General features: G+C 38.1%; 4 protein-coding genes across 7 annotated transcripts in view; 2 read left to right on the top strand and 2 right to left on the bottom strand.

Moving 5' to 3' along the window:
* The window catches only part of LOC121953247 (uncharacterized), a 36,830-nt gene extending 31,214 nt beyond the window's left edge, over positions 1–5,616 (bottom strand). For 2 of the 3 annotated variants that reach the window (XM_042500227.2, XM_042500229.2), the window contains exon 1: positions 5,278–5,616. The gene's annotated coding sequence lies outside the window, so the exon portion shown is untranslated. Of the gene's footprint in view, positions 1–3,770; positions 4,070–5,277 lie in introns of those variants that run through there. The other variant, XM_042500228.2, reaches the window with a different exon arrangement.
* A 1,390-nt stretch (positions 5,617–7,006) lies between these two features.
* LOC121954085 (syncoilin-like) lies at positions 7,007–9,829 on the top strand. Of its 2 annotated transcripts, XM_042501412.2 has the most exons (5): positions 7,007–7,146; positions 7,393–7,869; positions 8,362–8,772; positions 8,852–8,976; positions 9,340–9,829. In XM_042501412.2, exons 2-5 carry the CDS (start codon positions 7,396–7,398, stop codon positions 9,440–9,442), a joined length of 1,113 nt encoding a protein of 370 aa, XP_042357346.2. In that variant the 5' UTR covers positions 7,007–7,146; positions 7,393–7,395; the 3' UTR covers positions 9,443–9,829. The 2 variants fall into 2 exon arrangements, with proteins under 2 accessions (XP_042357346.2, XP_087943431.1); XM_088087305.1 differs by lacking the exon at positions 7,007–7,146 and having other exon boundaries at positions 7,314–7,869.
* On the bottom strand, positions 9,599–17,189 carry LOC121953454 (histone-binding protein RBBP4). The gene is made up of 11 exons (XM_042500571.2): positions 17,036–17,189; positions 15,655–15,802; positions 15,396–15,541; positions 14,745–14,918; positions 14,527–14,642; positions 12,248–12,408; positions 11,991–12,117; positions 11,799–11,876; positions 10,511–10,645; positions 10,300–10,410; positions 9,599–10,169 (listed from the first exon to the last, which is right to left on the bottom strand). Exons 1-11 carry the CDS (start codon positions 17,049–17,051, stop codon positions 10,107–10,109), a joined length of 1,275 nt encoding a protein of 424 aa, XP_042356505.1. The 5' UTR covers positions 17,052–17,189; the 3' UTR covers positions 9,599–10,106.
* Positions 17,190–17,209: 20 nt separating this feature from the next.
* On the top strand, positions 17,210–23,944 carry tslig1 (tRNA splicing ligase complex subunit 1). The gene is made up of 7 exons (XM_042501186.2): positions 17,210–17,411; positions 21,647–21,671; positions 21,763–21,884; positions 22,012–22,094; positions 22,542–22,594; positions 23,246–23,282; positions 23,465–23,944. Exons 1-7 carry the CDS (start codon positions 17,330–17,332, stop codon positions 23,549–23,551), a joined length of 489 nt encoding a protein of 162 aa, XP_042357120.1. The 5' UTR covers positions 17,210–17,329; the 3' UTR covers positions 23,552–23,944.
* Positions 23,945–25,668: the final 1,724 nt, after the last annotated feature.

Raw genomic sequence — 25,668 nt, 5'->3', positions numbered from 1 at the left:
CGACAGAAAAAGGATAATGGCTGGCACATGAGAATCATTTTGAGATAAGATTATAATATGAGGGTTATGTGCACTGGTTGAGATTATTGTTCACTGTGTATTCTGTTTTAGAGAGGAGTCACAAATATTTGACCGCTTTTGAAACAGGACAGAAAGTATAAAAAACACATATTTACATAGACAGATGACAGTTTTAAACATATATCCCTGGTAAGTGATCTTTTTATCCATTTTGATACATATTTTACAATATAATCTGAAGCCAATTACAATAAAGGGGAACACCACCTAAATTAACAATTTCAATATGTTATTTCCATGGCCTACAGGAGTTTAATCAATATTTATGAACCTGAGCTTCTCTCACTCAAAGCCAGAAACCAGAGAAGTTAGTCTCAAACTTGTGATGTCACAGGGTATAAAGTCTGGAGCTGCTCTACAGGCGATGAATGTCTGTTTCTAATGGCCTTAATGCATATGAATGAAAACAACCCATCGGAGCTGAGGAGTCTCTGACACAGCTGTCAGTAGTTTATATCACTTTAAGTGAACTGTGGTCAAACTGTTAAACTAGGCAGCACTGTGGCGAAACAAGATCCTGTTACTGATTGCCCATTTCTCACCTCAAACGTTTTTCCGAAACATATTTTAGTGCACTGTTTAGCTATACAATGAGAGAGTTGGTTCAGCCAGTAAGCGATGCTTGGTGCGTAACTTGACTATTTCTAACATGGTGTCCAGTCACAAACGCTCCCATTTTACAACTAAACAAGTGCACTTAAACATGTTTCTGAAAACATTTAAGAAATAGGCAATGCAGTAACAGAATACTGTTTCATATTTGAGCAGAGCTGCCAAGTTTGACCGCAGTTTTGAGCAGTGATTGACAACGGCGTTAGACTCCTCGGCTGTGTTTGACTGTTGCTGACAGCGCCATGGTCATTGTTAGCAAATGCCATTAGAGGCAGCAGGAGGAGGGACATGTTTTTTTCAGTGTGTCTGTCTCACATAATACTATGTAGATGCAGTGACATTTTAGCTTTAGTTTTAACAGTCAATGTGCTAATATTTTTCCTTTTTTAGTCACTTTTTTAAATAACACGTTTCAAAATAGAGAAAAATATCCATATAATTCCTTGAAGGGGGTGTTTCATGTTTTCTGTGACCATCAGTCCAAATCCCAAAATATTCTGTTTACTATCACATAAGAGAAAGAAGCCTAGAAAAATTCAAAATCGCGACACTGAAAGTACCCAGTGTTTGGTATTTTTACTTGAAAATTAACTAAAGAAGTAGTTGATAATCAAAAATAATCGCTGATAAGTTTTCTACGGCCTCATCAAATAATTGACCAATCATTGCAGCTCTGATATTTTGAGCTTCTGATATGCTGTGGGTGTCAACACTGCATAAGAAGAGCACTTCCCAGGTGATAGTGATGAAAGTACAGCTAAATTTTGGTCCAACTGTCAGTTTTGTAAAGTATGATTAATTACATTTTAAAATAAATCAATTAAAATGTGGTAAGCTCCTACAATGTGAATGCTGAAAACAATAACCCTATAATCTTAGCTTCTTTCTAAAAACAGGACAGAAAAATAACACACATTTTACTTCTCTTTAGCACTGTGAGAGATGTCAGCCAGCAGAGACAGCGACAGAGCTCTTTAAAGTGTGTTGTTTGCTTTGCTTCCAGGGGTTGCCAGGGGTCTTAAGTCTGGACCGCGGCCTCTGTGGAGTTTAAGACCCTTGAACTGACAGGTCAGTCAGGGATGAAAAAGAAAAGAGTGTTTTGCAGCAGCGGTGACCAGCTCAGAGCGAAGACAAACACAGCTGGACACTAAGGGTTTAAAAATACATCCTGGCATCTGAGTGTCTGTGCTCTCCCCCAGTCAAAACAAAAACTCTGTAGCTGCTTTGAAATCCTTTCAATCTGCACTTGGCTCAGTCTGACAGTCGCCTGACTGAACGGCAGTGTGGGAATAAAAAAAGTCCTACGTTTAGACCAGAACTCTCCGAAAGACAAGAAAAGAAAGACTGAGACAATCAGTAATGCGAAGGCTTGTTTGCACATATTCAAACTCCATCATGGCCCTAACAGCTATTGATTACATTTATCAGGAGTGTTGATGAGGATTCACTGGTGAGTTAATCATCAGCTAATCATTCTGATTAACAGCACACTCATCAGCAAAGAGTTCCCTTTAAGGGACTGTTCATTATTTATGAGAGGGGAGGGGTGATGTTAAATGTGGGAGGCACTTTAAATATTTTTTTAAGCACTGGTGAGGGCATTATGTTTTTTGATTTTTTTTAGTGGAAGGACTTCTAATTTTGAATGGTAGTATTTTGTATTTCTATTACCCTCAGGACTCATAAACCCACAAAAGGGTTTAACCTTTTGAAAACCTGAGCAACTTGGTTTGATTTCTTTTATAAACAGGGGAGAAGGCAATGAGAATCTTAACAAGACATGGCCCAAAATTTAGCAAAAAAATATGTTTAAAAAGTTACCAGAAAACTACCTCAAAACAAGAAAAATAAAAAAATAAAAAAAACAACAACAAAAAAAGAAAATTACCTTTAAGAAAGCGCTGAAAATAAAAACATATTTATTCCTTATATTTTATTGTATTTTTTCTGTAATATATAACTTTGAACATTAAATTATGCTAATAATACATATGATTTTCTGGACCTTTTCCCATTTATTTAGAAAAAATGTCTATTAATCCCCCCCTCTTTTTTAAAAACAAATTATAGGTAATTTTCTTGTCACCTTTCTTACAATTTGCGGGACTCTTCTTTCCAAGTTGGTCACTGCCTTTTCCCCGTGTTTTTGAATGAAATCAAAACAATTTTTGTGTCAAAAAGCTTGTAAAAGGCATCTGAACTCAGCGCAAGAAAACTGACATTGATCTGGGTTTCAAAGGGTTAAAATGTATTTTCTTAAAAATCTCAAAGATCATACCACAGCCAGAAACTGTGAAAGATGATTGTTTGTGGTGGAGGGAAGGTCACGCATTTTTTTCCAGTAGCTAAGGGAGGCTCAAGGAAAAATATCTGTGGCTCCTTGAAGAGTCATGATACATAAAAAGTTGATACTATATCAACGAAAGACTCATCTGTTTTTGCAGAAATGGAAGAAACAGTTGGAATCTCTGGGACTAAAATTTAATTTGGATTTCTAAACTATGGACAAATGTCTGAATTCGAGATGTTGGATATGAATCGGATCAATATACACATTTTTTTAGATTATTTTTTGGACTGTTGCCTTTATTAAAGCAAGGACAGCTAAAGCATAAATGTGACAGGACATGCAGCAAAGGGCCACAGGTGTGAGTCTGCTGCGGCAAATACAAAGCCTCTGTAGATGGGGCACCTGCTCTAAGCTATTGGGCGCCCCAACAATAATTAATTTTTTAACCTCATCATCTTGTGCAAGAGCAATGCCTCCCTTTTTTATGTTAATAGTCATGTAACATTAGGCAATGTTAAGGTTTTTTACATTTACTTCTTTAAAAAACAAGAATAATATAAAAGTTTAACAAAAGTCACATCCCTGCACGCACACACACACACACACACACACACACACACACACACACACACAACTTGCTCAACATTCACACCTATAACTACGTGCCTTGTCCATTACAACACCAATTGTTCCTCCTCTTGACCACCAGCTCTCCCCTTTCCTCCACTGAGCTGCCACTTCATCACTGGCTGATAAACACGACAAACAACACAAAAGTTGACCCTACCTGGCTGCACCATGTCCCAAGCACAGACTGCAACTTTCAGGGTTTCTTATCCAGTCCCATCCCTCATGTCTCACTGTGCTCTCACCTCATCTCTACCTTAATGTTGCTCTGGATCTCAGGTATCCACCGGCCTCTGCTCTGCCTCTAATGCTTACATAACACACCTGTTATCTCCATGGGTACAAGTCCTGGCATGGCATGGCTGGCAAAGAAAGAGCACCGGTACGAGACACACCCTTTCTAAACAAATGTCTCAGCCTCACCTAGCAGAGGGTACGAGAGGTGAAGCCATGGAGCTGAAGAAAAAAAACTGATCACCTGAAGTGCTGTAGAGTTTTGAGAAAATTTGGTGTCCAAAGTGCAGGCGAGGCAAACAGAAAGGGGGAGACCCCACACTGTAAAATCTGACAAGTTGATTTTATTTTAAAAAATCTAAGCGGTTGCCTTGAAAAATGTAAGTAAATATAACTATTAGTGTTATTTCATGTTCACTTTATATCTAATTGTTACGTTCCCTTAAAATTTAATTCAGTTTACTTAATTTTGTGAGGTTGTTGCATCTTAAAAATTACAAGTTTAATTAAAATCCATCTCTCTAAGTTTTTGCAACTGTGCTATATATTTGTATTCTGCTGGCTGCAAACTAGTCAGCCATATTTGTATTTTCTTAAACATGTTAAGAAAACAAAACTTACAGATCTCCTCACTTCATCATTGGCAAAATCCTCCTAATCATGATCAAGTTAAGTCAGACTTGCTTGTTTTAGTTACTGAAGTTGCTAACACTCATTTTTAAGTTGCAACAACTTCACAAGAATTTAGTAAACACAGCTAAATGTTTTTAAGTAACGTCAATTTGTTAGATTTTACAGTGTCTTAGTTATCTCTGTGAGGTTAATCAGCAAGCAATGGGTCTATATTAGAGCAGAGCCCGTCGTTGATAAATTAAACAAAGTGTCAAAGCCTCATGCTGCTGGGTCAGTGATTCGAAATAACACAATAGTGTTCATTGTCATATGCAGAGAGGAGCACTACAGGTCTTAAATTACCTCTTGCACAGAATCCCTCAAGGCCAAGCTAAGCAAATCTCCCACACCTAGTTTTCCATGCATGCCCATACTCAACCTGGACCTCCTGTCATTAACACCTCAGTCTGTCTGACTAAGCTGCATATAGACCATTGATTTTCATATGTGGGGACTATTTTCTTAATTTTGAAACCTGATTTTGTTTATGTTTTTTTTTTTTTTTTATGTAGCAGCAACTGTAGTTGACAACAACACTTAAAATATACTTAGACAACATTTAAGGTTGCTTCAGTCGATCCTGGTGTCATTTCACAGTGATTCTAACTTGATAAAAGAACACATAAGTATGTTTTTTTCACTCATTATCACACCAAAGAATAGTTTAGGATGCTTTTAAAGGTGGCATTGTAAGATATCTTCGGTACTAATGACTGCACTTTTCCGTACAAACGACAAAGAAAAACGACTGTTCCTCATACCTTGATGAACTTTATTGATCCAGATGGGCAGTTTCACCCTCTCTCCATTTGAAGCGTCTCCCTGCTGCGTCTCCTTCCTCTCCAACTCCCAAACTTTCACCGTCCGCAGGAAAACTTCAGGTGAACCATTTCCGGGAAAAGCTCTTCAGGAAGCGACTGGAGTCTGGATTTGTTTGTACCCGCGAGTACAGCCCCGTTTGTTTGGACGTTGGAGTTGAAGTTAACCTCTCCCACCGTCAGTGGTGTTTGTCTGTGGACGCTCCAGTGGACCGCAGAGAGGAAGTGAGGAGAAGTTGCCGTCGACCTGCAGCTCCCACCTGGAGGAGGCTGGGCGCGCGCAGGTGAGAGCGCGAGGATGCGGTCAGTGCTGTGAGGACATCTCGCGGTGATACGGCGAAACAACAAGCAACACAGAACCAGGAAGGACTTTCCTTTTCCCACACTTTGCATCTCCAGCTTTTTATGCAAAGGAAATGTCCACTGAAGAAATGTTTTGACTGAGTATGCACGGCTGGATATTAACTGTTTAAATATACGAGATCACCATTAATAGAAAAGTTATAAATTACATTGCATTTTGTTTTTGAAACTTTCTTAATTTCTCACTTCCCCTCTTCCATTAAAACAAACATAAAAAATATAATAGTAATAATAATAATAACGGATACTGCTATTATTATTATTAGAATTATTATTGTATATTATATATACACACACATTTTTCTTATTTTTTAAGATGTTTGTAAGATGTTAAAATAAATCTATGATCCGTAGAGGCCTACATTTAGAATGTAATAACATATAGGTCTGTCCGTTTACACTTGCACATATTTATTTTTGTTTGTTTGTTCTTATTTACTGAACAAAATAAAACTGTGCAAAATCATACAAAATACACAGGACATGTGTCTGACCCATGAAAAACACGCATTTCCAAAAGATCAAGTTTTCATGAGTTAATAATACAGGCCTGTTTTAACCTTTGTGACAATGCACTTCTCACATAGTCCGATTTACCAAGTTCAAAATCCCATTTGGAGATTCATGGTTGCTTTGGGTACTTCGAAAGGGTGAGATTTAGTCCACTATGATATTTAATTCAATGGTTGACAATGACATGGTGTATATTTGGACAGAGATTATGCAGTTATTATCAAGACCCTCTGGATAAACAAATAGTGCCTATTAATCATTTTCCTGTTTTTTGTTTTGTTTTGTTCTATTTATGCAAAATATTGAATATTATATAATGCAAACTAACACTTTTTAAAATTTGCTCACACCTTTCAAATTGCCTCCATGATAAAATTCCTCTTTGCCTATCCTTTTGTTTGGTGCCGTATTTTTTGTTTCCTTTTGCATGTAAGGTATTTGATAAGCAGCATGCAAAACACTACAAACAAATGCTGTATATGAACCATGCAAACTTAATGGACAGCTGAGCTCAGTACTGAAGCTGCTATTAAAAGAATAGGCCTGCTAATGTTACCACCTCCTCTGCCTGTGCAGTCATGTGAGGCAAAAAGGTTGAAAGCTGAAGAAAGTTACTGCTTAAACTTTCCAGTCATGATGTCACCACTTTCTTCGATGCACATAAAAACATCAATATAAATATAGCCCTCTGTGCCACCAAGGCTGGTCCAAACATGTGTTCGCTGATGCATCCAGAGCATGTAGGCCAGTCTGCACTCAGCACTGACACAGTTTGCGATCCCCTGTGGGGGGATGAGAGAGTCTTAGATAGAGTTTCCCCTGTGCCTCCAGTGTTATTAATAAACACAAAGTGTGCCTCTGTTTTCATAGAGACAGACACACTGCAGAGCTGTCCTTAAAGTTTCATAGCTGTCTGGACTGTCATCTCCGAACAAAGTAAGTAGTAATATAAGTTAAAATGAATTGTTTCTGATCTATGTAGGACAGATTTTGACAGTGTTTAAAGTCTTCTTGTGTTTGATCTCTGGATGAGTTTCTACATGATTAAACTGACATTAACTTGCTTTGTTATACTAAAAGGAATGATTAGATTAGAGTGATTTCAAAACCAAACAAAATACTAACAAGTGTTGCTGATTAATGGTTGTTCTCGCCTTCTCTTTTCTCCTTGCCTCTGAGAAGGCCATGGACGGTCAAACAGCGGAGAATGGGGAAAACATGACATCCACTGAGGACTCACACATGGGACAAGTTGTCACAGACGGCAACCATACTGACTCTCAGACAGAGACCATCATTCCCCTGGATGAGCATACATCACATCCCACACTAGACATGGACCAGGCGGTCATGGACGATTTGGGGCAGCTTTTTGACCACTGCATCCAGCAAGTGTCCCATCTGGAGACACAGAGAGATGAGCTGATACAAGAGCTCCTCAGCCTGCAGGAGCCCATTCTCCGGGTGGTTGGACACCTGAGGGGGAAGTTGCTGGAGACACGGAGGCTGCTGACGCTGGCTCAGCTGGATTATGTCGCCGTTTATGAGGAAGTGAAGGAGGTGAAGAGGAAACTATTTTCCACAGCCAGAGAATGCATCCAGAGCCAGGTGACGCTGGCTGAGCACGAGCACGAGGTGGCTCAGTCTGCTGTGACACAGGTAGGAACCACTGCGTCCATGACATCTGGAGGATTGAGACACTGTGGCAGAGTAGAGAAGATCTTTGTTTTTTATTCTACAGTTTAAAAGGAGTTCCATTTTCATATCTATCAGCTACTGTACATCATGTAAAGTAAAGCATTTTATCATCCATTCATGCAGCTTATATTAAATCCAAAGAACTGCAAGACCCAAATTTATACATATAGAACAGAAAAGTTACAATAAAAATATGACAGATACTTTTAAAAAGTACTGTATGGACAGTGTTGCTGTTTCAAAATGAGAATGCTATACAGATTTGTGCAGGATATTTATAAAAGGTTACATCAAATATGTTCAATATTGTAAATATGTCATTTGTTTTTGTTGTAACTTTAATTGTTTTCCTATTTTTGCCTAAAATTATGGATGCAACTTGGTTATCTGTAGCTTTGCTTAATCAAGCCAGAGTGTTATGTATGATTTTATCAATTTTACATCCATACACAGGAGGAGCTCAAGGCTGACATCCACAGTCTCACCCAGGAGTTGTCTCACCTGCAGGAGGCCCAGCAGAACCAGCTAAACACTCTGAGGGACCAGACCTCGAAGGCCCGCAGGCCCAGGGCCATGAGCGACGTCAGCCAGTGCCGGCAGGCTTCTGTCAGGCTGCAGCGGCGGCTCAGCGGCAGTGTCAGGGCACTGGAAGGCTGGTATGAGCCTCGGTTCATGGCCCTGCTTAAGAGACGGCAGGTTGGTGAGGAAGCTTTGAGAAAGAGCAGGGAGCAGGCAATGGACCTGAGGACCCGTCTGGGGCCCCTGAGAGAGGACATACAGAGACTGGAGGTGCAGAGAGCCTGTCTGGAGCAGAGGATCACTCTGATGGAGAGGGAGAGGGAGGACAGCGTCACACAGCACAAGGTACAGTGACTGACGTTAGGTAGGACTTAATAAAGATGTTTGGTAGCTCGACCAACTGAGATTTTTCTCCACTTTGCAGGAAACTGTGGAGAAATTAAAAGAGACTCTGAGAGAGTTAGAAGTGGAGTTTGAGGTTCAAAGAAAATCTAAGAAAGTATTGGAAGATCATAATGATGGCCTTTTAAAAGAGCTGACATTTTGGAGGTAGGTTTACTCTGATTCGTTTACTCTTTAGGGACTGTTCTGTATTTATAAGAGGGAAGAGGTGGTGTACAACAGGGGTGGCAATAGGAAAAGTAATAATGCTTTTTATTTTGAATTAGGGGAAGGACACTCAACTTTATGTAGTCATGTTTTGTATTTTTTCTTAAGTATTGTTAGGACCTCATAACCCACTGTGAAATGTGATTATGTTATGGGGGAGTAATAGTATTAAAACAAAAAAAAGGAAAAAAGTCACACCAAAGTCGCCCCATGCTCCGATAAAGTACAGGCACTTGATTTTCTTTGAATTGTGAGCATCAGGATTAAGTTTTTAAAAAAGACTAACATATGTTTTTTTTATAGAGGCTGTGATGAACCCAGTGAATCCACTGCAGAGGAAGATCCCGAATTTTCTGTTTCCAGTGGATGTTCTCAATTATCTACACAAGACCAAACCACGGTATAGAATTTATATAAATATAGAAAGATAAAAACTAATATAATACGCAGCATTATTTAAACTTTAAATATGTTTTCATTTCTCCTGAAATAATTCCACATGATTTACTCAGAATTACAACTTAAGATCTGGCATGCTGTTCCAAGATACAAAGCGAATAGATTTACTGTAAATATTTTATTATGAATATACTTAAGTACACAAGAGATTAGATGCAGCACAGGAAAAATGCAGAGAACGAATAAACACACAAAAAGTGACACATTCTGGAAAAGTCATACTACGAATATCAAGCAAATACCAGAAAAAACCTAAAGTATGTACAATTTGTATTAAAAATGGATCTCTGTAGAAATGTTTTGCGCACAACTAGTCAGGATGAAAGAAATAAAACCATCAAAAAGCAAATCTGAAGGCTGAACACATCTGTGATGGTTTCATCACATGCCAGAGCTGAGTCTGAAAAACTAAAAAGACCTGAAGATCTGACCGATACAGACTTACTTTAAGTACTCCACGACATGGCACAGCTTTTAATTCATTAAATTTTCTACAAAATCACCGCTGCCCAAAACGTGTTTGAAAAAGAGATTACTGCGTTTCCACCCAGCGCTGGAAAATGGATCCATTTTTAAGAAGCAGGTCAAATGAAGAGACGTGGAGACTGGACTCATGCCTGTACCTCTGAATCTGCAGCACCTTCTGGGTCCTCGTCGTTGTAGATATTTTCAGCCTGTAGAAAAAGACAGTTCAAAAGTATGTCATTGGTATTCAATGTTAATAAATGCACAAATTATATCCACGCTGTCTCGGATATTTATTGTTGCTTATAATTCCACATAAACACAAAACGCAGCTCTTACCATCTGCCAAACCTGCATGATGTTGTCCTCTGATACAGAGCAGATGACCCATGGCTCGTTGGGGTTCCAAGAGAAGTCGGAGATCTTCGCTGTGTGTCCGCCGTGGATGAACTAGAGAGAAACAAAGCAGGAGCGATCACTACACCACTTTAACGTCGAATTAAAACAAAACAAAAAAACACACACACTGATTGTTTTTGTCTGAACTGACCAGCAGCTCAGGAGGGCCGTCCTCAGCATCCTCAGGCGACTGTTCCTCTCCGATCTTACTGAGGTCCCACACATTGAGCCGCCTGTCAGTGCCGCTGGAGGCCAGGATGGTTTCGTTATGAGGAGACCATTGAACCTGTTGGGCACAAATGTGCAAGATGTTACACTTCTGCAACACAGTGACTAATAAACATAAAACTCAAAGCAAAATGCTCCCGGTCTGCCTCTCCCAAGCTGCACTGAACCAAAGTTGCCTTTACTATTATTAATATTATATGTATACTATACAAATATGAGAATATGTGCACATCATGTAATGTATTTTCTTTTCAAAGTGTCTATTTCAATTCAGCTCAGAAGAGTCACACTGCAGCTATTTGGAATTTAACACCCATACTCACAGCCCATAATCACAGACTGTATGCTGTGGTTGGCTTGTTTTCGTTGTATTCGACACACTGATTTGTCACAGTTGGGATAAGGGCAAAGAGGTCATGGTTAGGGCTAGTACTAGCCAATCTCAGATATTTTCAAGGGTATAACTGGTAAATGTATGAGCAAAAATTTATAAAATGTACTGCCAGAAAAATCAGGTAACATAATATAAAGAATGACAAAGTCCATATAGGGAGTAGGATGTGGCAGGTAAATGGGTCAAGCACAGAACATTCACAAGGAGACTGGGATTTGAGTCCTGTGTGCGTCAGTGTCGGTTTATTATTTTAAAACGCTAACTTACTGTTGCCTTCTGTGAGTATTCCTGTTTACAATAGCTTCACAGAATCAAATTGGATGCATGTAAACTTGGTGTATGTGGTCATAGCATGTAGGCTTAAATGTACAACATGATTAGAGCTGCAACAGTTAACCGATTGGTTGTCAACTACACATTTATAACCAACCAATTTGGTAAGTGATTAATCAGTTTGAGTAAAAAAAAATATTTTTTTTTAAAAATTCAAATTCTCTGATTCCAGCTTCTTACATTTTCTGTTTTTTATACTTCTCTATAACAGCAAACTGAACATGTTGGGGTTGTGGACAAAAAACATGATATTTGAAGATGTCATCTTTGGCATTGGGAAACACTGATATGTATAAATACTTAGCCCTACACATGATTAATGAGCTACAGTGATTTTGTTGTTCTTATGATTCCTTAGGGCATCGGCAGTTGTAGTTAGACTTTGTTTTCCAACATTTAAAACACAACACAACCCCAGACAAACCAAACAATAACTCTGCAAAATGCTATTTGAGACTGAAATGACCAGATGGGCGTGTCTTACCTGGAAGATCTCGTCCTTGTGGGACTCAAAGGAGTGCAGCTTCAGCTTTAAGTTCCTCAGGTCCCAAAGAGCCACAGTCTAAAAATACAGGCAGTCAGCTTCAACTCGTCACCTTGTACAAAATGAGAACAGATCCTGCATCCCTAAAGAGAAACGTGCTGTAACAGCTCTACAGAGAATGGGTGGACCGACCTTATCTGCTGAGCCCGTGGCCAGGATGAACTCGCTGTAGGGATTGAAGGACAAGCAGTTGACCTCAGCGGTGTGGGCGTCCACTGCATGGCTGGGCTTGGAGGTGTTGTTGGAACGCGTGTCCCAACTGTGCCAAAACATACAAAAGCACCATTGTTTAATAATAAAAAAAAAGTTGAAACTGAACAACAACTTTGTTTCTTGTGAGTCATCACAGTGGTTAAGGAATGTTGTTACCAACGTTAAGAGCTGCTCACATCATGAGTTTCTGGTCGTCAGCCACAGACCCAAAGAGCGACTCGTGGAGCAGGTGCCAGGACACGTCCTCCACAACAGCTGTGTGTCCTGTGAAGATGGTCTTGGCGTCCACTATCTTCCCCTCCTTGGGCACTGTGCTGATGTCCCATAGGCAGATTGTCTGTGAAAGAGCAGAGAGGGGTTGGAAAATCCATACTCAGTGTATTATTTACTATAGATGTTCGTCAGCGCACTCCTAGTTTGGAGAAGCGGACAGGAGTACCGCCACAGAAGCTGGCAATGTACTGCTGTGGACGGAGGCAGCACAAAAACGTATTTTAGCCACCAATAAAATCAGTTTTGTGTGCTTTATGTTAAACATTTTCACCACTTTACTTTGACATACACATCCTGTTCCTACAGGGAAGCTGTTAACAGATTCACTTCTCCAGCTATGCTCTCGTCAAAGCCCAAAATTGCTCTTCTACCGCTGCTTCTATCAGTTGCGTTGTTTGTGTTATTGTGTGACTTTAGTGTATCTGAATGAAACCTTTTTAAACACCAAAGTCACACAATGGTGCAAACACACTAACTGAGGGGTAGACCAGCAGCTCCTGTGTTCAGCCATGTTAAATAAGTGTTTTTCTTAATGGAGTCAGGCTTTGAATAGAGCAATATAATAGCTACAGATCCCCATCGAAAATCGCTATATGACAGCGAGGTAAAGCTTTGAAACAACTGTCAATATAGTGTACACTTGCGCTGTTTTCACACTGGACGCAAAAGCGCACTGTTATGTCAATTGTTGCACAGCCGCCTGTTAACAGCTGCCTGACCATTCACATCAGCAGCGCATTCATCCACGCTGGTCAGCAGCGATTCTCTTCCTCTGCTCCTTTCTATAATCACACACAAAGCTCTGTTCCTGTCTCTCTGTCCCTGCTTGTTTGTGTGTCTCTGGCTGCGTGTATGTGTCTGTTTCTGTAAAAGTGTGTGCGTGTCCCTGTGTGCCTGCATGTCCCTCTCCCTCCCTGTAGACACAGCTAACAAGCATTGTGGAAGCACTGGATGCATATTCTAACATTTATTGTGATCAAATCATTCATATTATATCTAGTATAGCATTTATATCATCCAGAATAGAGTATTTAGTGTGTGCTCCTGCCAGATTTGCTCTTGATTTGTGGAAAAAATAGACCACACGCTTAATCTATGAACCTGCCGCAGAGCTCGAGGCCGCTCCATAGAAAATTGGCATGCTTCGCAGCCGTTCTGCATCCAGCGTGAACCAAGCATCACACTGATAAAGACTTTTTATATATATATATATATATATATATATATATATATATATATATGGCTAAAATGCATTACCGAGGTTCCTGCAGCTTAAAGCAAGGTAGACTTAAGACATTTTAAGATTTTTTTTAAACGCCACTCAAGTTAATTTTAGGACCAGTTATCTTATAATAACAAAAATTAAAGTAGGACAATTTCATTTTGCCCAAACATTTATTATAACATAAAACATGACTTTTTTATCCAGAGAAAAAGTTAGATTATCTACGTCAAATGTTGAAAAAAAATAACAATCTTTTTAGAGTAGAACGTATGGAAGACTATGAGCATAATATATTATTCAAGTGTCTATTTGGTTAACCAACAGAAGTGGAAAATATCTGGCATTTCTGGCCAGTTTTCTGCACAACTTTGTGTTTCTCTGCAGTTGAGATTCCACTGCTTGGATTCCCATTATAACCAGCTTAAGAATTTATTAAATTTTTCAATAAAAACATAGATGTTACCGATTATTTTGAAATTTTACAATGCAACGTCAGAAGAAAAACTTAATAAAATTCTACTACCCATGTCTAAGTATTTTTAAGACTTTTGAATGATTGATTTAAGTCAATTTAATACCAATTGAGGCCTAATTTTTAGATAAATAAATTTAATGCCTTTTAGGACTTTCTAAGGACTCGCGGGAACCCTGATTTTGCTGCTGCCTTTATCCACAGCTGCACATTGCTGAGCTGCTGTGTCAGTACTCCAGTCTGCTTCTCCAAACTGGAGGCGTGCTGACTGACATCTACTGTATGTAACACACTGAAAACGGTCAAGAACCTAACACAATACCACTTTAAAGATCTGAACTACTCTCTCTGATAAAAAAAAAATTACAAGGTAGTAAATTCAAAGAAATCATCATTTTCATATAAACTGGTGACTACTGAAAAATTAACCCTGAGCCACAGACACTGGACAGGAGAATTCGGGTGCGTTGTGACAGGTTACTTACATGGTCATCAGACGCACTGAGAAGGCAGCCGCTGAGGTTTGGGTTCCACGAGAGGCCGTAGCCCTCCTTCTGGTGGCCTCTCAGCCGCAGATCTGGGGTGCATTCTCCAGAAGGGTCTTTATTATAAATAAAAATCAATGTTACAAAACTGTGCAGAAACTACACTTGTTGTTGAACTTTGAAACTCTTCCTCAAATGTGTTCTGGCTGTAATCCTACCAGGTTTGGAGGGATGCTTTGTGTAATCAAAGACCAGCACGTCACTGGTGGGGGTCTTGGTGGCAATGATGCAAGGATTCTGTGGCATGTAGCGGGCTCTGTTCACCTCCCCCTCGTGGTTGATCTTGATCTCAATCTCTATCTTCCCACTTACAGATCCAAAGCCTCCAAACTCTGCAATAAAGGACAACAGTTACAGAAGATGGTTGCTGCAAATGACCATGCGTCGAATAAAAAGTCTGTCCTTCTGGGCATATGGTTTGTTGCGTTCTATTAACTAAAATGTGGTCTAAAACAAAAATACGTACCTATGTTTTCTGAAGCATTAAAGATTTCAGCAAGATTTAAATGCATTCATTCATGAGAAGAAATGTGAGTCAATATTCAAACACAAGAATTTGTTTGAGACAGTTTGATGACACTGAATGACAATAACATTAACTCTGAAACACTGCAAAGGCCTTGCTTCAACAATCTGACTAACTTCATGTGAGTTGGTATATGAAAAGTGGCCAAGATTTTATGTCATTGCCATTTGAGAGCATGGCTTACCCATTTGTTAGTACATTTATTTTGTACAATAAGCAGCTAAAAACATCATTTAGTGTTTTTTAACACAACACAACTTCCTTTGCACACATTTTCCCTCACCTCCTTTCTCGCTGTCATAGTGTGACGCATCAAACTGGGCATCATCGTTGGGGAGCTGAACACTTGCAATTACAAGGTGATTCTGCTCATCAGAAGTATGCGTTCCCAAAACCAACCTGTGCACGCTGTAGTCTTTCCCTTCTGGCCTGTAAAGACATGATGCATCAAAATATATGTCATACATTTATTCATAAAGAAACCTGATTCCCTGTCATGTCATGTCTAGGTGGATGTCACGGTGCAGCAGATCTCCTCTCACCTGGTGACATCGGGCAGCCACTGGGCAGTGAGGCTGGGCCACTCCAGTGCGTGCGTCATGACCAGGTCGTAGAGGAAAGGAGTGTTCTTCTTCCAGATCTTGTATTCTTCATTGATCACCCTTTCCTCCACAGCATCGTCAAAAGCAGCTGCAGGAGTCATATTTACCAGCAACACAAAGTTACATAACATATTGATGTCAGTATCAGAATCGCTTTTATTGGCCAACTGTGTGCACACACACAAGGAATGCTTGCATTGCTCTCAGTGCACTCATGCTTAAATAGACATAACAGACAGAAACAAGACTGGACAAATAAAGGTAAAACATGGATAGGACTTTCATGTACACAAATGTGTGAAAGAATAGGTGTTAAGAAATAGTATTTTGTGAAAGAGCACCAATGACCAACAATGAAAAAAAAAATATGTATACATGCAATAAAAGTATTCTGAAGAGTGAAAACTATATGTAGAAATTTGTATGGGAAGTTAATGTCTGTATAGATACATTTTGTTGATTTTCAAATATAGTAGATGGGATTGGATTAAATAAGTTTAGACTTCTTCCTACTCCTTTGATTGCATATAAGACTGTTGTGTCTGTCTGCATGTGTGTGTGTGTGTGTGTGTGTGTGATGATATATATATATATATATATATAGATATAGATATATATATACACACACATACAAAAAAACCCACAATATATTATTTAAATATATTGTGTTTTTATACATGTGTGTATCTATGTGTCTTGATTTAGTTTTATTAACATGTTCAAAAAAAATCAATATAAAAACTATACAATTAGCGCAAAGAAATGCATACTGAATAGAAATATATGGACTGGATGATTTTAAACAGTATGTGTACATGACTGCATGCTGTATATACAGCATGCAGGATTCATATTGACAGTGACAGATGATATGTACAGTAATATTTTGACGTTATAACTGCCATGCAGCACTTAAAGTTAACTTGCTAATTAGACAGAGTGACATTAAAGATACACCCTACTCATCAAAGTCTTGTCATAAACTGGCAGCACTAATGTTTATTCAGCTGATAAGGAGACGTTAGCACACGTTGCTATAGTTGACTGTATAAATACATAATCACAATCAGCATGTCAGGGAGGGCCTAACACGTCGCTCCATATGTATCAGTAAGTTAACTCTTAAACTAAACCCCCTGCATAGTCAGCCTGTTAGCGGCTAACGACAGCTAACAGCTAGCTGGCTGGTGTAAAACAATGAAAGGTGATGCTGGCCGGCGCGCCAACAGCCACCGGTCCAACCTGACTGACAGTTTCTGTCATTCTGGACAACAAACACACACATTAAATCAGCTACCTCGGGAAAAATGTACATCTTTACCGTCTTTATCCGCCATTGTGTCGTGGTTAAACCACTAAAACCGGCAAAGAGTGGAAAATCTTCAGAGATCGCGGTGTAGACAGCACGGAGGCTCGCAATGGCGCCAACTCCGTGGAACAAGACCGGCCAATCAGCGTTCACCAAACACCGACAGGAAGTCGTAGGCGCAACACATGACTACATCCGGGACACGCTTCCGTGTTTCATGTTGTAGAGTGAAGTGTGGTGGTAACACACCGACGTAGTCAAGAGTAGTTTTGGTCTTTTAAAGCGTTAAACGAGCTCACAGCTACAATGGAGGACCGTCAGCTCGACCTGACAGAGGCACAGAAAGCCACCAAGTCAAAATACCCGCCAATCAACAAGAAATATGAATGTAAGTCTGAAGTTATGTTAAATTTATTATTCTCTTCAACAACCAAAAAGTGAATTTCAAGACCCCACAATATCGAATATCATTTTATATAATCATGACCCTGACATCAAATGTATTCCTTTACTGAAACAAGTCTCTTTTGAAACATCTGATTACTGTATGAGTGAGTTTAAATCTTCTGTTGATTTCCAAAAAATTAAGAGTGAATTTCTCCAACTTCATATTGATGTTTGTAACCTACTACATTATAGTTTCAGCTTTTGTCTGGCTAACCTCAACTTCTCTTCTAATAGGTTGACTAAAAATAATTTTGATTTGTATGAATTTAAGAACTATCATGTCACACATGGACCAGCTTCCTTTCAGTCATGTCAATAATGCTGAGCTTAACTTTCTGCATGACCAACAATCTAAGAAGAAGTCAAAGGTCAAGCCAAATGGTGTAATCACTTTTGATCCTGTAGAGGTCTTTGATCGAGGTGACTCACCCTCAAGTGATACACTGTGTAGCAATGACCTGGATATGAATTGTTTATCTGACAGGAAACAAACCCTTATGTCTGATTTTAGTTATCTTGTGGAAGAGGACTTTAAATATATCAATGATCAATTTAAAAAGAAAGATGACCTCTCACTTTTGCATATTAATGCTCGCAGTATACCAAAGAATTTTGATTTACTTACAGTCTGCCTATCTAACCTAAATCACACCTTCTCTGTAGTGAGAGTCTCAGAAACTTGGTTAAATCAAGAAAACTGTGACTTGTATGATATTGAGAATTATAACCACGTATATAGATTTAGAACGGATAAAGTAGGCGGAGGAACCTCTCTGTACGTAAACACCTGCCTAGAGTATGAGGAAAGGCATGATCTTGAAAAAAGCTTCTTGACCTCTGGTGAGAGTGTTTTCATAGAAACATATAATCATACTATCATTGGATGTATCTATAAACCACCGAATTTGAGTATCAGTGACTTTAACTCTCACTTGACAGATGTGCTTGACATTGTATCCAGAGAGAGAAAAGACTGTTATATCATGGGAGATTTTAATAGTAATATTATAGACTCTGTTAAGAATACTCAAATTCATTCATTCTTGGATACAATGTTTTCACACTTTTTTTTACCGTGATCTCCAAACCAACCAACTAATGAAGTAATCAAATCCTTCAATGTTGCCTTTCCTGAAAAGAATAGGAATTCTAAGTCTCACTCTAAACCAACAAAGCCATGGGTAACCATAGGAATTATCAAGTCCATTAGAAATAAACATAAACTATACAAAAAATATCTCTCTAATCCTACTCCATTTCATCATAGGAAATTTATACAATACAGAAATAAATTAAATCATATTATTAGGGGGGCTAAGAAACATTATTTCAGTACCGAACTCTCCAAGTGTAAAGATAATATGAGGGCACTCTGGTGTATCATTCATAAAATTCTCAACAAAAGGAAAACACAGAAATCTTTTCCCAGTGAATTTAGAAACAATGGATCACTAATAAAGGATCCTATAAGTATAGCCCACAACTTTAACCAGTTTTTCACCGAAGTAGGACCAGCATTGGCCTCTAAAATTCCTGTGATCAATGAAAGCCCACTTCAATTTATAACACCACCCCCTAATGGTGGATTTCATCTAAGCCCTGTCACCTGCAGTGAAGTCTCTGAGATATTAGACTCTTTGAAGAACTCAGCTCCAGGTTATGATAATTTAAGTGCAGAGCTACTTAAAGTGGTTTCTGTTGCAATTGTCAAACCACTGACACATATATTCAACTTGTCCTTTTCAACTGGAATTGTGCCCCAGGAATTAAAAATGGCCAAAATCATTCCTATATACAAAGCTGAAGATCCTGCAGTATTTACTAACTACAGACCAATTTCCATTCTACCCTCTCTTTCAAAGATTCTTGAAAAGCTAGCCTATAACAGATTACTGAGCTACCTTGACAAGAATGAAATATTATACAAACATCAATATGGTTTTAGGAAATCCCATTCTACTTACATGGCTATTACCCATCTTACTAATGAATTACATAGAGCCAATGATAACAAAGAACATACTATTGGAATTTTCAAAAGCTTTTGATACGGTAGATCATCATATTTTACTGCAAAAACTGAAATATTTGGGACTGCGTGAGCAAGCATTGTTGTGGTTTACCAGTTACTTGGACCACAGGAAACAATTTGTAACTTTCAAAGGAGTGAACTCTTGTCCTCTCACTATAAAATGTGGTGTTCCCCAGGGATCTATTCTAGGGCCATTGTTATTTCTTATTTATATTAACGATTTGTCCAATGTATCAAATCAGCTATCCAAAATTTTATTTGCTGACGATACTAGTTTGTTTTTTTCCCACAGAAGTCCTAATATGATTGTGAAAGTTGTCAATGAAGAATTACATAAAATCTCTAAATGGTTCAAAATTAACAAACTGTCGCTAAACATTAAGAAAACAAATTTTATTCTGTTTAGTAACAATCACAAGAAACTTGATGAGAATATTACAGTGTTGATTGATAATGTCTCAATAACTAATGTTGATTCGACTCGTTTTCTTGGTGTACTAATTGATAAAAACCTATCTTGGAAACCTCATATTTCACTTATCTCAACTAAAATTGCAAAAAATATTGGGATAATTGGAAAAATTCGTTATCTTTTAAATACAAAAGTTTCCCTCAACCTTTATTATTCTATGATTTATCCCTTTATCAGTTACTGCAACATTGCCTGGGCCAGTACTCACCAAACAAAATTGCAACCTATTTTTAAGTTACAGAAACGAGCAGTGAGGATCATCGCCCTTTCAGCCCCAAGAAGTCATTCATTACCCTTATTTCGTAAATTCGGCATTCTCAATATTTATCAGATTAATAGTTTCCAAATAATTCAATTTGTGTATGGTTCTTTAAATAAAACACTTCCCACTTTCTTTCACAATTTCTTTTCTGTAAACAATCAATTTCACAATTATTTAACCCGAAAGGCGTCCCAGCTCCGGCCACCACCATCACGAACTACATCATCCCAATTTAAGATCTCCTACAGAGGCTCCAAGTTATGGAATTCACTTCCTCCCCACCTTGTCAAACCTTCTGATCAATCATTTAAAAAATCTGTAAAGAATTTCTTGCTGTATCAATAATACCCACCTGATCTGTGTGTGTGTGTGTGTGTGTGTGTGTGTGTGTGTCAGTGTGTGAACTTCAGAGTGATTTTATATTTTCATGCATATGACAATGTCCAATTTAATGTTGATCTAGGGTGGTCCTCTTGTCAAGCCCCTTGAGGGTTTTTAGGACCCCCTTGCATATTTCCCATTTTTATGATAATTGTAATATTAACTTTTAACATGTGCTAAATTATAAACAAACAAACAAATGATATAGCTAACAGGTAACTCAGCTTTTTGACACACTGTCCATTGTTAGTTAACTGTAGCTAAAGTTATGTTCACGCGATAATGAAATGACACAGTGTGTGTACATTAAGTGACAGCCATACATACACTTTCAAACGAGTATTATTGTAACTGCCCATTAGTTAGGGACTGTTCTTTATTTATCAGAGGAGGGCAAGGGCTGAGGTGTGACTTCGTTTTGTGTGTGTGTGCGTGTGGTGTTTTTTGTTTTGTTTTGTTTTGGGGTTTTTTTTGCTTTTACCCTCCCCTTCCTTTGAGCCTCCCACAGTGGGTCCACACCAGAGAGACTGATAAAACAGCAAACAGCCAAATGTTGTTCAGTTTTACGTAAGATCACATTGTGAACATAGTCGTTTGTTTTGTCAGCCAGTGGCATCAATCATGATTGCGTAATTGATGCCACTGGCTGAATTAAGCTTATATTTGATTAAGATATATAAATTTTATATTCTATATTTTCATAATGTGTTAAAGGACCTTAGCAATTTGAAAATCCAACCATTTTTTTTTTTTACCGTTTCTGTCAGTGAAAGAAAACATGCTTTGAAAAATGCCTTTCTAACCTGAAGGCACATTTTTATTTTAAAAAATGGAGTTGAAGAGCACAATACTGCCATTTAAAGTTTTATGCTCCTCCTCTAAGCCAAAATCAAATCCCCAGTGATCAGAAAATTGTTTGACATTCCTGCCCCGTTTTGAACCAACCCCTCCCTCCTCATAAATAACAAACAGTCCCTCAAAACAGCATTCACTGGCTCATCATGTTATCCTGTATTTTATTGTTTTCAGATCTGGATCATACAGCAGATGTACAGTGAGTATGTTTTGATATCTCAGTAAAATGTTTTTCATTTCATTGCTGTTCAGTAGTAATCACTACTATATTTTCTGCTCTCTCGTTCAAGAATTCACTCCTGGGGGGACTCTCTAGAGGAAGCCTTCGAACAGTGTGCCATGGGCATGTTTGGCTACATGACAGACACAGAGACAGTGGAACCTATTGATACAGTTCAAGTTGAATCAGAGGGTGAGAGCACAGGAAGTGTGTCGCTGCCTGTTCAACACAAGCCTCAATCAACCTTTTCAGTCATGCTTATTTCCAGATCAGTGGAACTAAACTCACATTTTTGCAAATTTATTTTCCCTCTCAAAAGGTGAAGACATGGAATCTCTTCTTTTCCACTTCCTAGATGACTGGTTATACAAGTTTTGTGCAGATATCTTCTTTGTTCCGAGGGTGAGTAATGTTTGTCAGTTATGACGCGCTGGACTATTTTTTGCATGTGGTGTTAAAAAAAAGTAAGTGCAAATGTGGTTGTATTTGGACGCTGGTGTCTTTCTTTGTGGAGGTTGCTTGTTACCCACTTTTGGGTATCCCCATGGGTGGAGATTGCAGACTGTTAACTCATCATAGGAAGAACAATAAGTAAATGTGCATCTGTGCTTGCCTTACAATGGGCTGTATGCTGGAATAGCCATTTGAACCCTGTGGCAATGAAAGAGACTTGCATCATAACATGTGCTAAAGTTGCTTGTTTATACAGTACTGTGCATAATTTACACAGCATGTATTTTGTTTTTTGTTTGACAGACAGACTATGTAAAAATCTTTTCTTATTAATTTAGTATTTCTTTTGCCTATTTTATTCTCCTAACACAATTTTATATTAAATCTTTCCCCCAGGAAGTCAAAGTTTTGAGCTTAGACAGACTGCACTTCAAAATCCGCTCTATTGGGTGAGTTTGTTAACTTCTTGCCTTTGTTTGTTAACTTCTCGCCTCCTTTTTGGCGTTACGAGGAAAGAGCAGACTGCAACCCGACTCAGTCAGAAGAGCAGCGATTTAGGAATAATCTTCACGAACCACTGATGGTGAAATGAGGTGGCTGTTATAGCTATCAATGTTATTGCCAAAAAAACAAGAAAAGCGTAAACAAAAACAAAAGCTCATATAATACTTACTGAAGCTACAGAGACTCTGAGAGACTGTATGGACTCCACTAATTGGGACATATTCATGAAGACAATCTGAATGAGGACGCTGATACAGTGAACTCATATATCAGCTTCTGTGAAGACACCTGCATTCCTGCCAGGATCATCTGCTCCTTAAATAATTTAAAGCCCTGGTTCTCCTTTGAGCTCAGGAAGCTTGAATAGCAATAGCACGGCAGTAAAGGCAGACAAAACACAGTATAGGGACAAACTGGAACATTATTTCTCTGTCACTTTGGAAGGAAATACACAAATAATAAACCTCAGATTGATGCAGCCTACTTGTCTCCCCAAAACACCTTGTTATCTGTTTCAGCTATCTGTATCTGCACTATTTTATCTATCTCCTTTAAATTGCTCTCTTACACCTTCATATTTCTTTTCTTTATTTAAGTTGGGGCGAGGAATTCTCTCTGGAAAAGCATCCACAGGTAAGATAGTGTATAATATCGCTTTATTCAGACCAGATTCTGTTTCTAATAAAATAATGGAGCGAAAGTAGAGAAGGCTTTACTTTATGTTTTATATTATTGACAGTTATTGAATAATTATGTAAAATAAAACATACATAATTGTATTAATTCTAAATGTACGTCCTGTTTTGTGAATCCAGGGAACTGAGGTGAAAGCCATCACCTACTCTGCAATGCAGATCTACGATAAAGAAAAACCAGAGATATTTACCATCATTGATATCTGACGATACCTCCAGAGGCGGAGCACACTCCTGGTTCAACGGAACTGCAATATCTACATGGCCAATTTAAGTGGCCTTTTAACGAAGGCACTAGTTATTGATTTGTAAAATCTGGTTTTCTACTTGAAAGTAGTACTACTGTTTGCTAACATGAGCGTTTCACATCATTTCTTATGATTATGGGGGCACAGCGGAAGAGCTCTCTGGCAGATTACAGAGGGGTTATAACCCTGTTATAATATAAATAGCATTTTTTTCAGGAATCACAGAGTACACAAATAATAGATCTCTCTCAGTTTTACCTGAAATTCTTTGTTAAATTCTTATTTATCTCTCATTTTAATTGTGCTGATGCCTTATTAATCATTGTAAATAAATAAACAGATGTTTATTTTTCTTCTGTGGGATTGATGAATTGGTTGCAGGTACCTAAAAACAAATCTTGCTTTTTGTGGGTGTTTGGTCATTCTGGAAGACAAAACAAGTGAACAGAAGCTGTAAATCAAACATCAAAAAATAACCATATCCCCAACTCACACATACACTAGCCTGTGTTATATGCATTATTTTAGCATTGTTGTTGATTTAAGTTGTTTGTGATGCAGTCATCCAGTCAGGATATCCAGTATTTTCGGTGGACTTCATGCAGGGGGTTATAAAGGTGAATTCAGCAATAATCATGTTCATCCTAAAGCAAAGTAAGAGAAAGAGAAGAATAAGTTAGGTTTGTATTTTAAAACTTTCAAAAAATTGCCTCACTCCACTGAAGTGGCTATTATGGGGACTAAAATTCAGATTCCATCTTTAGAGTGTTATAGATGGCTTTAAAAATATGCAATTAGCCACTGAAATCAGAAGTCAGTCTGATTTATCATCCAGTTAAAAACAAGTTATGGGTATATGCTATTTTAAAAGTTCAAGGTAACCACCAGAGAGACTATGAGAAAATGGAAAGATTGATTTTAGGATTCATTATACTCCAAACTTTTCATAAATTAGTGGTATTAGTAAAGGTCCAGAAATTTTGTATAAAGTCTGCAATCAAGACATTAAAAATTCAAGTTAGTAAATTTGGATTTATGAAGCATCTTTCAAAACCTGGGTTACAAAGTGTTGTACAAAAGGAAAGAAACAAAGTATGAGCACAACAGTAACATTCAAAGAGGGGAAAATGGCACAAAATAAAAGAAATTAACAGTGTCTCAGCTCAAAATAATAGGACCTCATGCATAGGTCTGTCTGGCTGCCTGCATTGTCTTGTTTGACAGAAATATTTGCTTTTTTTTGCATGTTTTAATGTTTTGTGACTGTGAGAACATTTTGCAAGCAAAATTTGTCATGTTGGTCAGAGACTTTCACTTCAGGACTGTACATGAACTGTTTTCAAAATGTAACTCTAATGTGTTTTTAAATTTAAATTCATTATTGACAAAAATATATACATACAACAAACTGAATATGCCAGGTGCACATGTACGTTTCTCCAATTTCCTGTTTTTGGGGGGAGTTTTTATCTTAGTCGCTGTGAGGATCTAAGAGGGATGTTGTATACTGTAAAGCCCTCTGAGGCAAACTGAGATTTGTAATAATGGGCTTTATAGATAACATTAAAATTGGATTGAAAATTGTATAGCAAAGAATTAAAGAAAAGAAAAACAAAAATTTACTTAAATTATATATATATTACAAAATCAAAATATTTCCCCTTTCAGTTCATATGAAATCTTTTTAAAAATAATATTTGTCTCAATTGTCTTTTTCCTTTTTAAGGCCTCTTACTGTGGTGCCATATTAAAGAACCTGTAAAAGGTCTGGTATTGAGTCCGCTCATCTCCTCTTGAAGATGTGGAACTTTCCCATAAACAGAAGAAATTGCACACAAAAAAGTATTTCTCCATCCCCTTGCTTTTGAAATCCATAAAAATGTGTTTATCCTGCAGTTTTCCTTCTAACATAAAGTGGAGCATCCATCCAAAACTTTCTGGTAAATACAAGCGATTGATCATTTCTTCCGATCACTTTCAGAAAGAGCAGAAATACTTAGTATCAAGCCTAAACCTCTCCTATGTCTATTTTCCCCGGATATATTTGATGCATGATTTTAGAGGAGAGGGAGTGAA

Source organism: Plectropomus leopardus, chromosome 14 (assembly GCF_026936395.1).
Source record: "Plectropomus leopardus strain MGB_pleo_1.0 chromosome 14, ASM2693639v1, whole genome shotgun sequence".
Lineage (NCBI taxonomy): Eukaryota > Metazoa > Chordata > Actinopteri > Perciformes > Serranidae > Plectropomus > Plectropomus leopardus.
This window is presented reverse-complemented; position numbering and strand designations above follow the sequence as displayed.

Bases quoted from the DNA above. Each gene is read 5' to 3' on its own strand.
- LOC121953454 (XM_042500571.2), bottom strand. The intron at 11,877-11,990 runs GTCGGTCCACCC...CTGTATTTTTAG, and splicing joins CCACGGGCTCAGCAGATAAG to ACTGTGGCTCTTTGGGACCT. The intron at 10,646-11,798 runs GTAAGACACGCC...TGTGCCCAACAG, and splicing joins ACAAGGACGAGATCTTCCAG to GTTCAATGGTCTCCTCATAA.
- tslig1 (XM_042501186.2), top strand. From the start codon at position 17,330: ATGGAGGACCGTCAGCTCGACCTGACAGAGGCACAGAAAGCCACCAAG. The intron at 21,672-21,762 runs GTGAGTATGTTT...CTCTCGTTCAAG, and splicing joins GATCATACAGCAGATGTACA to AATTCACTCCTGGGGGGACT. The intron at 21,885-22,011 runs GTGAGAGCACAG...CCCTCTCAAAAG, and splicing joins AGTTCAAGTTGAATCAGAGG to GTGAAGACATGGAATCTCTT.
- LOC121954085 (XM_088087305.1), top strand. From the start codon at position 7,351: ATGGTTGTTCTCGCCTTCTCTTTTCTCCTTGCCTCTGAGAAGGCCATG. The intron at 7,870-8,361 runs GTAGGAACCACT...ATCCATACACAG, and splicing joins CTCAGTCTGCTGTGACACAG to GAGGAGCTCAAGGCTGACAT. The intron at 8,773-8,851 runs GTACAGTGACTG...TCCACTTTGCAG, and splicing joins ACAGCGTCACACAGCACAAG to GAAACTGTGGAGAAATTAAA.